Raw genomic sequence first — 15,491 nt, forward strand, 5'->3', positions numbered from 1 at the left:
TAAGCACACGTGTACGGTAAGACATTATTTTTAGTAAAATACCATGTGCTCAAGTGTTTTTTAATTCAGTATGCCATTTCCCGGTATTTTAGATTATTCTGGCATGTTTTGTAAACAAATTGAAGTGTTAATACAAACTCAAAGTAAATATTATTTAAAACTACCTGATTCACACTGAAACCAGTCTTATAATCCACCAGACGTAAGTTGTTAATCACAAATAATAGATTTCAGAAAACGAAAGAAATGTTTACAATTTCAGCATAAAATGTCAAGGTCGATTCGAAAGTATCCAAATGAAAACTCGTCATGTGACAAAGCGACAATGGCGTCAAAATTGTGAATTTTAGACTGCTGAGAGTTATTTTCATCTATTGTAAGATGCATTTGAAACATTTGAACCTTAAAATATTCCCTGATGCAGTAATTTATATTAATTCACCAATATATGTAGAAATGTATCCAATAAAAAGAGCTTTCTTTGATTTATAGCGTGACATAAATATGTTACGACTCTGGTTGGCTTAAGCGTACAGGTCTGTCAATACTATATAGACTGTACGCTAAAGTTTCTTTAGCTAAATTAGCGTAATGTCAAATAATGATGAGAAATTGGGTGAAAATTTGGGTTTTCTTTATGTACGAAATATTGACAAGTATATCAGTAGCGAGTATGCATTAACAACAAAAGGGTTACAATGCTGTTGACACAAGCCTTAGGCTGTATTTGCATTATTTATTATTTGTACCACAACGCTCATTAACGTGTGCATACTTGAATAGTGACTTCTCCAGATTGTAATTCAGCCAATTAGAAATAAAGACATATAGAACACTGACCAATGGGATTCATAACTGAGTTTCACGGGCCAGATGTTAGAAGGAGAGCGGCACTCCGCGGTTGAGTTAGCGTTTAGACTTGGAGGTGTACGGATCGAGAAAGATACGATCATGTAGCTATCAGACTGTATTTGTATAACCGAAAATATTAAGTATGTTAGACATTAAATTGGAATAGAAACTGATACATGGTGTTGCGATATCTTCGACGACGATGTATCCGTCGAGAATCAGATGACGTAACAGACGACTTCAATTAGGATCCAACATTGTCGACATGGATCCAAATTGTGAACCAGCATCAGTACCATACAACGAGTGGACTGTTAATGGACATTTCACGCGTCGTCGAAAATGATTTTTAAAGATACGATGATATGATATGAAAGGACTTGATGATGAAAATCGCGCGTACTTTGTACATATATTAGGTGAACATTTTATCGTCTATGAACTTATATATATATGTGTGTTACCTTTATTACATGTACATAAACACTAATTATAATACTACAGTCATGAATGCAGACATTCTCCAGAACTATATATAATAAACGTTTGCAGTATTCTAAATCGTGCAACAGCCGAGGACCAACAGCTTCTCCGACCGACCATCATCGTCTTCATTCGGAAGCCGTCGTTTCAATCGACTGCATGTTACCATCTACAACCAGATGTCAAATACTCTCCAACCGGACGTCTCATCTCTTCACCTAGACGCCACATCGCCTCCAGCAAAGATGTCAAAAATGGACACTATTCGTATTGGATTTCCCAAACCAGTGACACATTCCACTTCATTGTGATTGACATTGACTTTTTAAATATTCCGACGTTTTATTATTTCAGCAGAAACATTCGATAAAAATTTCATTAATAATATGCAGATTTTCATCATATATGTTTTAGTCACTGATGTTTTCATGTTTGCGTGTTTGATTTTCTACATCGTATGTATTAATATGTTTTCGTTTACTTCCATACTTACCTTCTTAAAGATTTTTCTGTATCCTAAAATACATAAAAATCAAATTGAGAGGATAAGTTGTGTCAAATAATGATGAGAAATTGGGTGAAAATTTGGGTTTTCTTTATGTACGAAATATTGACAAGTATATCAGTAGCGAGTATGCATTAACAACAAAAGGGTTACAATGCTGTTGACACAAGCCTTAGGCTGTATTTGCATTATTTATTATTTGTACCACAACGCTCATTAACGTGTGCATACTTGAATAGTGACTTCTCCAGATTGTAATTCAGCCAATTAGAAATAAAGACATATAGAACACTGACCAATGGGATTCATAACTGAGTTTCACGGGCCAGATGTTAGAAGGAGAGCGGCACTCCGCGGTTGAGTTAGCGTTTAGACTTGGAGGTGTACGGATCGAGAAAGATACGATCATGTAGCTATCAGACTGTATTTGTATAACCGAAAATATTAAGTATGTTAGACATTAAATTGGAATAGAAACTGATACATGGTGTTGTTGAATATTTTATCCTATATTATGCAGAGAAACCGATATAATAGAGAGGGACCGACTTATCCCATGCGCGGCACGAGAAAATGGTAGTTAATGCAAAACTCGTCATCTTGGCATTATGCGCATGACGAGATATCGAATGATAGGCTACACACTGGTAATTTAAGAGTAATGAACATTGTTAGTAACTATGTGTCGTCTATGAACTATGAACGATTACGGGACAGTAAGAACGGTGTCTGGAGAGCACAAATTCTTAGTCAATATTTATTATTTCAATGTTCAATACCTGAATGTAATTTATAATGTAAATTCTCAAAGCAATATATGTCTATTGTACTTGTAGAACCAGTAATGGTGACTGTGTTGTATGAACAGCTGGGCCTGCTCTGCCATCCACCAAACTAGCAAATGAATACAAATTAGAAAATTTGACTCAAGAAATTTCCATTTGCTATAACTTGTTCTTCATAAAATCCCATAATACTGATAAAATGTGAAGAATTTCTGTGTTCTATCGTAAATTAGGCTAAAGAAAATTTTGAGCCAGGGGGAGCCTTGAACAGATCTGCACTAAATAGTGGGGATTTCCCATTAGTGTACATGTCTTGTTTTTCAGTTTTTGTTTAACTAAAACAAACAATATTTCTTAGATGGTATACTATACCTGCTATAAACACTTCACCCTGAGCATGGTGTGTAAAGACTTAATTGAAATGCAATGGGAAATGATAATATAATATGGTCAATGCCATATAGTATATTGGCAACATTGTTTTTAGACATTAATCAGCATATAGTATAAGGTTTTTCTTTTAAAAGCATGTGATATGTGACACTCTGTTGTCTTTTCATTTGATGTGTCAGTAGTCTCAGCAAAGGCTTGTTAACCCTTTGCATGCTAGGAAATTTGTCATCTGCTAAAATGTCGTCTGCTGAATTTCTAAAATTAGAATTTTCTTTGTTTTTTCCAAAGAATACTATCAAAATAGCAAACAGTTTGGATCATGATGAGACGCCATGTTCTGTGGCGTCTCATCTGGATTCAAACTGTTTGCAAAGGCCTTCAAAACTCGGTTCCAGCACTGAAAGAGTAACCATCAATATTCCTGAAATATGAAACACCACTTCCTCAGAACCTTGTGATCCAGTTCTTACACTGTTCCTGCTGTATTACAGTACATGGTCAGCTGGACCCAGAAATAGTAGATGAAATCATCCCAGAAATCTCAAGCCAGGGAGGACAGGCTAAACTCAACTGTACAGTCGTCAACAAGCAGTCGGGGCATACAGTAAGAATTGATCACCTTTGTGACTTGCTGGTGCAGCACATTTTTAAATACAATGCAATTTGAAAAAATACACTGAGGGTCACACTATGTCAGTCCACGAAATGTCATCAGGTTCAACAAGTGAAAAAAATGTGTATTGTAGACATTTATCACAATCTTAAAACATTTGTGTTAAAAATAGATGATACTGCTATGAATTAAAGCTCTGCTTTGGTTAAAATTAGATTGCGTAATGTGTAATTAAACTACGTCATTGTTTGCCCTTTAGTTTTAAGATCAGGTAAGTTAATATATATCTAGTCTTTGACTGATATGCACTTGAAAATTACTTACTTTTAATTTAAAAAATCTAGTATAAATGATGATAAATGTATTTTATGAATTCACTTCACAGGTACATTGGACGTTCATGAACTCCTATTCTGGTGGTGAGGTCATCAGTAATGACCAGAGCATCTACATTAAAAATCCAGAATGCAAGGAGGCATCGAAGAAGTATGAAGTTATAGTAAACAAGTTCAACCAGCGTGAAACATACATGCTTGTTATCAACTGCTTGGAGCTTGTGGACTATGGATACTACAAGTGCTATATCCAGATCCGTGGTGACAGCTCTGAAAGTTGGCCCAGCAAGATTGGTTACCTGGTTGTGCAAGGTAAGTCGTGGTGACTGTAAATGTATCATTTAAAAAAAAGATTTTAACCATTTTTAAGTTGTTTAAAATTAGCTATTCTGTTGATATAACTGTCACATTACTACAAAACAATACTTATCTTCATGTATGTCACTGCAAATATAATTTTGCCAATAATTACTCCCAATTAAGTTGAATTTCATTCAAATACATATATAATGTGAAGTCAAATATGCTTATGAAAACCTCCAATGTTAAAATGAAATACATTCTTCTTTTAACTGTGCAGTGCCACCTACGATCACCAGTAAGAACGTGGCAGTGATGCAGATGGATGTGGGCCAGTCTGTCAATCTGTCCTGTGAAGCCAGTGGTGTACCTAGGCCCAACATAACCTGGGTCAGATCAGACGGCAATCTGCTACCTGGAGGCATTGGGGCACTCTGGAATGTAAGGACTTGGCCCTTTCCCCCATAAGAAACAAAGGGAAATCGGCTTTTGCAGCCAGCATAAAGCCAGAACAGTCTGTGAGTAACTCGTAGTCTGTTCAGGTTTTATGCTGTTTGCTACTCATCAGTATCTAAGGGTTGGAAATGAAGCCTTTAAAACTTTAATTTAGTAATAAAGATATTTAATTATTCCCCTACCGGTTTCACCGGAGGGGACTTATGGTTTTCGCTCTGTGTGTCTGTCTGTCACACTTTTCTGGATTCTGCGATGACTTTAAAAGTTCTTAGTATTTTTTCATGAAACTTGAAACATGGATAGATGGCAATAAGGACATTATACTTGCATTTCATTTAATTCCTACTTCAAAAATTATGGTTGCTATGGCAACAAATACACTAGAAATACTGTTGAAAATGGTGGTTTTCTGGATCCTGCGATAACTTTAAAAGTTCTTAATATTTTCTCATGAAACTTGAAACATGGATAGATGGCAATATGGACATTATGCACGCCTTTTCATTTTGTTCCTACGTCAAAAATTCTGGTTGCGATGGCATCAAATACTGAAATAGACTAGAAATACTGATGAAAAAGGTGGTTTTCTGGATCCTGCGATAACTTTAAAAGTTCTTAATTTATTTTAATGAAACTTGAAACATGGATAGATGGCAATATGGCCATTATAACATAATTTCATTTTGTTCCTACATCAAAATTTATGGTTGCTATGGCAACAAATATATATAAAAATCTGACAATGGTGGAATTTCTGACAATGGTGGAGCCGGTAGGGGACATATATTGCTTGGCAAAAGTCTTGTTAAATTTAACTTCCTTTAGGACCACACATGCGTCAAAATACAAATCTAAGTGGTAAAGGGTTTACATGTGAATTATTGCATTTTCAAGTTCAAATGATGATTATTGAGTTCCAATACACCTAAAAAGCCTTTTTTTTAGAATGGGAAAAGGAATGGTAAAATTTGTGTAATGAAATCTTTGATTTGGGAAATTAGGGTCTTTGGTATTGTTAAAACCTTATACTGTATAAAGCCATTTAAATATTCCTTCACATGGATTTTTGGGTAAATATTCAGTTTCCCTTATAATTGGGGGTTGACTCTCTTCATTAAACCCCCATTACCATTGGTAATAAGGGCTATATAGGAGTCACTTTGTCGGTCTGTCTGTCCCGAAAGTTTCAGCCGATCTTCACCAAACTTGGTCAGAAGTTTTATCTAGTTAATGTATAGGTCAAGTTTGAATATGGGTCATGTTGGGTCAAAAACTAGGTCACGGGTCACTTAGTGCATTTAAAACTGAAAGTTTGTCCGGACCATAACTATGTCATTTATCGTTAGATTTTAAAATGACCTGGTGCATTTGTTCACCATCATGGAAGGGTGTGTCATGCGAAAGAAGTACGTAGATATCTGCAAGGTCAAGGTCACACTTTGAGTTCAAAGCTCAAATGCTTGTCTGGGCCATAACTTTTTCATTTATTGTGAAACTTTAAAATCATTTGGCAAATTTGTTCACCATCATTGGACAGTGTGTCATGCGAAAGAATAACGTTGATATCTCCAAGGTGAAGGTCACACTTTGACTTCAAAGGTCAAAAATGGCCATAAATGAGCTTGTCCGGGCTTCACTATGTCGTTCATTGTGAAATTTTAAAATCATTTGGCACATACATTCACCATTATTGAACAGTATGTCATGCTAAAGAATAACGTCGATTTCTTCAAGGTCAAGGTCACACTTTTGAGTTCAAAGGTCAAAAATGGCCATACATGAGCTTGTCCAAGCCTTAACTATGTCGTTCATTGTGAGATTTTTAAATCATTTGGCACATTTGTTCTCCATCATTAGACAGTGTGTCATGCAAAAGAATTATGTCTATAATCTGCTATGTCGATGTCATACTTTGAGTCCAAAGGTCAAAAATGGCCATAAATGATCTTGTCCGAGCCATTACTATGTCATTCATTGTGAGATTTAAAAATTGCTTGGAACATTTGTTCACAATCATTGGCCGGTGTGTCATGCGAAAGAATTACGTCGATAACTCCAATGTCAAGGTCACACTTTGAGTTCAAAGGTAAAAAATGGCCATAAATGAGCTTGTCCGGGCTTCACTATGTCGTTCATTGTGAAATTTTAAAATCATTTGGCACATACATTCACCATCATTGAACAGTATGTCATGCTTAAGAATTACGTCCATTTCTTCAAGGTCAAGGTCACACTTTTGAGTTCAAAGGTCAAAAATGGCCATAAATGAGCTTGTCCGGGCCATAACTATGTCGTTCATTGTGAGATTTTTAAATCATTTGGCACATTTGTTCTCCATCATTGGACAGTGTGTCATGCAAAAGAATTATGTCTATATCTGCAATGTTGATGTCATACTTTGAGTTCAAAGGTCAAAAATGGCCATAAATGATCTTGTCCGAGCCATTACTATGTCATTCATTGTGAGATTTAAAAATTGCTTGGTACATTTGTTCACAATCATTGGACGGTGTGTCGTGCGAAAGAATTACGTCGATAACTCCAATGTCAAGGTCAAACTTTGAGTTCAAAGGTCAAAAATGGCCATAAATGAGCATGTCCTGGTCATAACTATGTCATTCATTGTGAGATTTTAAAATGACTGTACATTAATTTTGTTTGCAGTCATTGGACGGCATGTCATGCAAAAGAATTCAAACTTTCAAAGGTCAAAATGGCCATAAATGAAAATGGCATAATAATTCTAAAAAATCGCCATAAATTAGCTTATTTTGTTTTGAAAAGACAGCATGCAAAATATTCTGTGTCAATGCGGCATGTGGGGGTATATGTAACGTCTGTGTCAAAGCTCTAGTTGGTCATGTTATTGTTATATGAAATAAGTGTCTGACTGATTCATGCCTGGTTTGACAATTACTGACTATTGTTTACCATGTTATTTACAAAAAGCATTCCTTTTAATTTAAAAATAAATTGAGGAAATTGATTGTAATTAAAACTAGAAATGGCGCGGCAGAGGCCGACGCGTATCCCCACGCCGAATGTTTGACCTAGGTGTGCCCCAGGGTTGGTAATGGGGCCATGCATAGCTGAGATTGACCGTATTGTCATAAGAGAAGTTCATCATCAATTAGAAGTGAATTGGTGTAGAAATGAAGAAGTTATAGTAAAAGGCAATTTTGGGTGGGTGTGACATATGTGGGCAGGGCGCCCCAGGGTTCGTAATGGGGCCATGCATAGTTGAGATTGACCGTATTGTCATAAGAGAGGTTCAGTATCAATTTGAAGTGAATCGGTGTAGAAATGAAGAAATTATAGTAAAAGGCAATTTTGGGTGGGTGTGGTCTATGTGGGCGGGGCGCCCCAGGGTTGGTAATGGGGCCATGCATAGTTGAGATTGACTGTATTGTCATAAGAGAAGTTCAATATCAATTTGAAGTGAATCGGTGTAGAAATGAAGAAATTATAGTAAAGGCAATTTTGGGTGGGTGTGGTCTATGTGGGCGGGGCCCCAGGGTTGGTTATGGGGCCATGCATAGTTGAGATTGACCCTAATGTCATAAGAGAAGTTCAGTATCAATTTGAAGTGAATCCGTGTAGAAATGAAAAAATTATAGTAAATGGAATTTTTTGGTGGGTGTGGCCTATGTGGGCGGGCGCCCCAGGGTTGGGATTGGGGCCATGCATAGTTGAGATTGACCCTAATGTCATAACAAAAGTTCAGTATCAATTTGAAGTGAATCCGTGTAGAAATGAAAAAATTATAGTAAATGGAAATTTTTGGTGGGTGTGGCCTATGTGGGCAGGGCGCCCCAGGGTTGGGAATGGGGCCATGCATGGTTGAGATTGACCGTATTGTCATAGGTGAGGTCCAGTATCAATTTGAAGTGAATCGGTGTAGAAATAAAGAAGTAAATGTAAAATAACCTAAAAAAATGAGTGATAATTTCTGACGCGGCCCCACCCCAACCCCTATAACTTTTGACCCAGGGGTCAGATCAAAATTCCAAATAGTGCAGGGTCGCACATATGCTCATAGCTACCATGTGTGTAAATTTCAAGGTTCTAGTGCTTTTAGTGTAGGAGGAGATAGTGGCCAGGACGGACGGACAGACGGACGGACAGACGGACGGACGGACGGCGGAGATCACCACAATATCCCCACCTTTTTTTCAAAAAGCGTGGGGATAAAAAGAAAATGGCCTGATTGATTCAACATGCTGTTTTATTGTCCCCTACCGGTGAAACCAGAGGGGACTTATGGTTTGCACTCTGTGTGTCCGTCAGTCAGTCTGTCACCCTTTTCTGGATCCTGCGATAACTCATAACAAAAGTTCTTCATATTTATTCATGAAACTTGAAACATGGATAAATGGCAATATGGAGATTATGCACATCATTTCATTTTGTTCCTACGTCAAAAATTCTGGTTGCTATGGCAACAACAAAAAATTAATCTGACAATGGTGGAGTTTCACCGGTAGGGGACCATATTGCTTGACAATAGCCTTGTTTTAACTGTTTTAATTGAGCAACATGCTTGTGGTTGCACACATCTAATAGCTTTCATCTGCTCACTTCCTGATATTGGGACTAAGCAATAAAATTGAGGCAATTTACCATTTAATGCCCCCGGTAGGGTGGCACATAGCAGTTGAACAGTCTGTCCGTCCGTCTGTCCGAAAACTTTAACATTGGCCATAACTTTTGCAATTTTGCAACTTGATATTTGGCATGCATATGTATTTCATGAAGCAGCACATTTTGAATGGTGAAAGGTCAAGGTCATTCTTCAAGGTCAAAAGTAAAAAATATCATCCAAGGGAAGTAAAAAGCTTTTAAAGGGAGATAATTTCTAAACCTGCCAAATGATATATTGAAATTTTATTTCAAAGCGGCGCAATTGGGGGCATTGTGTTTCTGACAAACACATCTCTTGATTAATTGATTATTTTAGAGGACAATTTGGAATGTTGTAATTTTTCTTTTATTGGGAAATGTTGTTCACTGATATTTTGTAAAGAAGGATAGCTGCACATTTAAGACTTATTGAGAAATATGTTGAAACCTGGTAGAAAACAGCAAAACATACCCATTAATGATATTCATTTATTAATTTTGTTTCATAGTATTTTAATACCTTTAGTTCCTGTGATGTAGAGTGTCAAACATTCATGCATGACTTCTTCAGAGCACTGTGCTAGAGCTGAAAAATGTGTCGATCAATGACCGAGGACTTTACAAGTGTGTCGCAGACAACCAGGTGCGCCCCCCTGATGTGTACCTTGTAGGGTTGCAAGTGTTCTTCAAGCCTGAGACTCACGCTGTACAGAATACTGTAGGACAGGCACAGAACAGGCAGTTTGAGGCAAAGCTTGAGTGTAGAGTGTCAGGTAAGAATTCTCTATTCATGCATGCATGATTTTCACATTCGTGAACAATTATAAACAACAACTGGTATCAGTTATTTCAATTTTCTGAAATCATCAAAAATGCATCTGCCTTTGATACAAGAACAAATCTAAGACATTTGATTGTAAAATGTTATGTGGACCTTTGCTAATACATACGAAAAAGAGGTATGGATATTCATGTGTTTCAGTAAATCGATTATAGAAGGAACATTTGAACAGAAGGTAATTCAGTTGATTACCTGGAATTATACGCCAACTCTCTTTTTCTAAAACCAAATGTACAAAGTATGTTATAAAGAATTATTTAAAATATACATGCATGAATTTAAAGTGAGAACAAAAAATAAGTAATAGTGTTTTTGAAAGTTGAGAAGCCATATTTTAAAGTATAACCCAGTACTTGCATCTCTGTGTTTAAAGTTGTTATTAAATATTATGAATACTTATATAAATTCTTATAGCTTTTAAAGAATGTAAAATAAAAAAACATATGAATTCTTAAACTTTCTAAAGAATGTTACATTTTTAAATATCAATTACTGTTTACTTGAATATGAACATGAACTTAAAGTCTTAAGTAAAATTAAAAAAACAAACTATTGTATGTTTAACAGTAAAGAATGTGTCCCCTTATAATCAGGGTTAAGGACCATTGAATTATAAAGGAAAACAATCAAGTCTTTAAAAATATCCCTCTGTTCACATGGTGGTCGTTAAATCAGTGTTGTCCTTTAAGCAGGGTTAGGTGTATTTTCAAGTACATTGTAGGGGTAAGCTTTTAAATGACCAACAAGTAACAATAAAACCTTGTTAACTGTTATCTTGTTATCCCTTTCCCGCCAAAGTGAACATGGCTAAAACCTTTTTTACTGTTATCTTGTTAACCCTTTCGCATCAAGAAGCAAAATGAACATTGCTATATGTAATTAGCATAAAAGCAGAACAGACTGTAAGTAACTGACAGGCTGTTGAGGTTTTATGCTATTTTGCTGCTCATCAGAATCTTAGAGTTTGAATTTGGTGCCTTTGAAACTTGAATCTATTAAGGGAGGTCTCCAATTTCATTTGATTTTTGAAAGGACTACCAATGGGTCAAAATGCGTATTTGAGAGGTAAAAGGTTAAAGTTGTCTTGTGTTTCTTACCTCATAGGATACCCAGAGCCAGAAGTGGTCTGGTTCAGAGAGCCAACCAAGACCAGCGGTCAGCTGCAGATGGAGCAGCTGAACGACAACGCCAAGTACGACATCACGAAGCAGATCGCCACGACGACGCTGCGCTTCCAGGAGTCCTGGTACACATTGAGAATCAAGAACGTGGAGGCTAACGACTACACCAAGTACTACTGTGTGGCCCAGAACAGAATTGGCAGGAACGACACCACCATGATTGAACTCTTTGGTAAGAACTGTAGTATTGGAATAGTATGAGCCTTTCCTGGGATTTCTGGGCTTAATGCATGTGCATAAAGTGTCGTCCCAGACTAGCCTGTGCAGTCAACACAGGCTTATCAGGGACAACGCTTTCAGCCTTAACTGGATTTTAGTTTATGAAGAGACTATCTTTAGACTAATAATTCCATATAAGAGGAAAGTGATATCTCTGATTAGCCTGTGCATTGGAAATTTAATTTTATTCCCCTGGAAGCTTGATGAGGGAGGCATAAATTGATTTTCCTGTTGTCCATCCTTCCGTCTTTTTGTTCATGACAGTTAAAAACTAGAGCTTTGTCACAGACGTGACGTATACCCCCACATGCCGCATTGACACAGATTATTTTGCATGCTGTCTTCACAAAACAAGAGAATCTTATTTATGGCAATTTTTAAGAATTATTAAAGGGATCTTTTCACGGTTTGGTAAATTGACAAAATTGAAAAAAGTTGTTTCAGATTCGCAAATTTTCGTTTTAGTTGTGATATTTGTGAGGAAACAGTATTACTGAACATTTACCATAGTCATATATAGACATTATTTGTATCTTTTCACAATGAACATTATAGTTATTGCCAGGACAAGCTTATTTATGGCCATTTTTGACCTTTGAACTTTAAGTGTGACCTTGACCTTGAAGATATTGACGTTATTCTTTCGTGCAACACACCGTCCAATGATGGTGAACAAATGCGCCTATTGATTTTAAAATCTTACAATGAATGACATAGTTATGGCCCGGACAAGCTAATTTATGATCTTTGAACTCAAAGTGTGACCTTGACCTTGAAGATATCAACGTAATTCTTTCGCAGGACACACCGTCTAATGATGGTGAACAAATTTTACAAATTATTTTAAAATCTCACCATAAATGACAAAGTTATGGCCCTGACAAGCATTTGACCTTTAAACTCAAGTGTGACCTTGACCTTGACATTGGAGATATCAACGTACTTTTTTCACACTACACACCGTCCCATGATGGTGAACAAATGTACCAAGTGATTTTAAAATCTAACGATAAATTACATAATTATGGTCCGGACAAACTTTCGGTTTAAAACACACTGTGTGACCTGGTTTTTGACCTGGCATGACCCATATTCAAACTTGACCTAGACATCATCTAGATACAACTAGTGACCAAGTTTGGTGAAGATCAGACCGACAGACCGACAAAGTGACTCCTTTATAGCCCTCATTACCAGTAATGGGGGTATAAAAAATTACAATTAACCAATATTATTAATATGGAAAAACATCTGGTCAAACGTGTGTGACAAAAATAATAGGTATGTCATACTTAAATTTAAACATTTTAATTTCAGAAACAATGGAGTGCCAGGGAGCCAACTGTCCAACTTATGAAGGTCAAGGAGCGTCTGCAATATCTGTGTCCTTCCTAGTAACAATTGCCATGGTTACAGTTGCTAAAATGTTCCTTTGAAGTCATTAATCCATGCATACCTTCCTGTGTTTTCAATGTGTGGCATAATTTCACCCAGCAAGAATAGTAATACACAAGTAAATTATCTTTTCTTTAGAATTTGTATCAAGAGAAACACTATTTCAAGTTAAAATATGGTAATTGGACAATTTTTCAACCCTCTGTTCTTGCATATAGTTGAAACTTTATCATGAAAATCTGTGTTAGTGTAATATACTCATCATTTATGTACGTAAATATGCAACTATCATTTGTATATAAGCTTGCATAACAGCAGGGATAAGTGTGGACTATTGTGTAGAAATTGATGGGATTTTTCTTGATTTAAAGAGATCTGTTTTATTTTGTATTCAGAATTAACTTCAATATAATGCAACTATTCTGGTAATGTTAATGTCACATGGAAAACCCTACTTTCAGTCAGTTAAATGGTCAGATAATTTTTATATTTTGAGCAGACTGGCCACAAATAAATATTTGTGTTGAAATAATTTCAGATGTACAGGTATAAATACTTGTTCTATCATATATTTTTTATAGCTTTATGGCATTCCATTTATACAGTAATGATAGGCACTTGTATATGTAGTATTACTTTGCATTAACTGTCAATTCATTGTATATACATCATACATTTTACTGACATTTTCTATATACATTTTTAATAAATATAATCAACGGTTGACTTGTTTTTGTCATCTTTTGCAATACTTGACAATAATTGCATATATATACTGTTATCACAAATGAGTTTTAAGTACAGAGTTGTTTAGTGTAAACAAAATGTACCGAGTTGTTTAGTGCAAACAAAACGCTGCCTTTTCAAATACAGATTAAGACTTGGCTAATGTTAGACTGTAGTGGCTGTATTCACTGACAATTTCTTAATTTTGAATTGCAGAAGAAAAAACTTCCTTGAAATGTATTTTGCCAAGAAAACACTGTTACTTTAAAGAATTCTTGGTATTCACTACTTTACATTACATTATCCCATATTAGAAATGATGTTAAAATTGGTATCATTATGTTTGTATTTACAATTGTTATTAATTACCTGTAGACCTCCCACACAACAAAGGTGTTAGGTGTAATGGATGAGGATTATTTATATCATGTTGTCACTCTCGCCATTTGGTTAAGTGGGAGTCATATCTTGAAAACAGATAGATTGTATCAAATGGAATCTAAGGTTGAAAAATCACATCAAAAGAAAGTCTATGCTTAAGAAAAAATCATGCCTCCAATTTTTAGAATTACTTCCTGCTGTACATTTTCATTTGATGATTTTGTCAAAATCAATGAGAGATGTCAACTTAAGACATCATAAGTAGAAAGTTCACAATTAGGGGAAGTGCTGTGCAACAAAAAATAACTCTTGTTTCTATATATTAAGAGTAACTTCCCTTTTATTATAAATGTTTTGTAGTACATTTACCATGCTCTAAAATATCCATTATATGCATCTTTTGATGATTTAAAAACCTGAAAATTTTGAAGCGGTGCAATGCAAAACAATTGAATAATGAGGAGAGTTCTGTTGTTGTCGTTATATTTTGTGAAACTGCGAGGATTGCTTACAAAAAGTATAAAATACATCACTTATTGTATGAGCATGGATAGCCAAGTGGTCTAAACATGACTTTTACTCCTGGGGTCAGTGGTTTGAGCCCAGTTGAGGCTTACTATTTTACTTTCTTTAATTATGCCCCCTGATCGAATAAGTATATTGTTTTGGGCCTGTCTGTCTGTCATTCATTTATTAATTCATTGTATGTGCGTGTCCCAAAACGTTAACCTTAGTCATAACTTTTGCAATATTGAAGATAGCAACTGGATATTTGGCATGCATGTGTATCTCATGGAGCTGCACATTTTGAGTGGTGAAAGGTCCAGGTCATCCTTCAAGGTCAAAGGTCAAATATATGGCTTCAAAGCGGCGCAATAGGGGGCATTGTATTTCTGACAAACACATCTCTTGTTTTATTCTTGTTTTTTACTGGAGCTTTTCAGATCCAATCTTTACATTTATCAATATAAAGCATATATTATAATGATAAACTTCAATATCTGCCTGCCAAAATCTGTGAAAAGGCCCCTTTAAATCAACATTGCACACATCAAATACATTTACCATATTAGTTGTTGACAGCCTGGCAATCAAACCCACTAAGATTTGTAGTCCAACCTAGCCTAGATGGCTTTGTTAGTTTAAACCTATTTATTTTAGCTCAATTGCATCAAAAGCCTCAGGCTTATAAAAATGCTCACGAGTCTGTTTCCTGGGCTATAACCAGTACTTGATGTTTTTGGGGAAGATCAAGAGAAAGCTCCCCGAGTAGGGATCGAAACCGTAACCTCAATCCCTAGGAGGACATCTTATCCATTACGCCACGGCGCACTTTGCTAGCTATGTTTTTAATGATTACTTCATTTCCATAGATTTTATTCTAAAAGTAGTTTATTTTAAATCTA

The 15,491-nt window shown here is 35.9% G+C and overlaps 1 protein-coding gene across 2 annotated transcripts in view; it reads left to right on the plus strand.

Moving 5' to 3' along the window:
* Nucleotides 1-15,491, plus strand: part of LOC127859490 (protein amalgam-like) — a 174,300-nt gene that overhangs the window by 8,575 nt on the left and 150,234 nt on the right. The window contains exons 2-7 of one of the 2 annotated variants that reach the window (XR_008039412.1): nucleotides 3,510-3,622; nucleotides 4,017-4,278; nucleotides 4,547-4,707; nucleotides 9,914-10,115; nucleotides 11,288-11,536; nucleotides 12,901-13,146. Coding sequence is in view for 1 of the 2 variants with exons in the window: in XM_052396970.1 (XP_052252930.1) it covers nucleotides 3,510-3,622; nucleotides 4,017-4,278; nucleotides 4,547-4,707; nucleotides 9,914-10,115; nucleotides 11,288-11,536; nucleotides 12,901-13,019 (1,106 nt within the window). In the remaining variant the exon portion in view is untranslated. Of the gene's footprint in view, nucleotides 1-3,509; nucleotides 3,623-4,016; nucleotides 4,279-4,546; nucleotides 4,708-9,913; nucleotides 10,116-11,287; nucleotides 11,537-12,900; nucleotides 13,703-15,491 lie in introns of those variants that run through there. The other variant, XM_052396970.1, reaches the window with a different exon arrangement.

The sequence above is a fragment of the Dreissena polymorpha genome, chromosome 15 (assembly GCF_020536995.1).
Source record: "Dreissena polymorpha isolate Duluth1 chromosome 15, UMN_Dpol_1.0, whole genome shotgun sequence".
Classification (NCBI taxonomy): Eukaryota; Metazoa; Mollusca; class Bivalvia; order Myida; family Dreissenidae; genus Dreissena; species Dreissena polymorpha.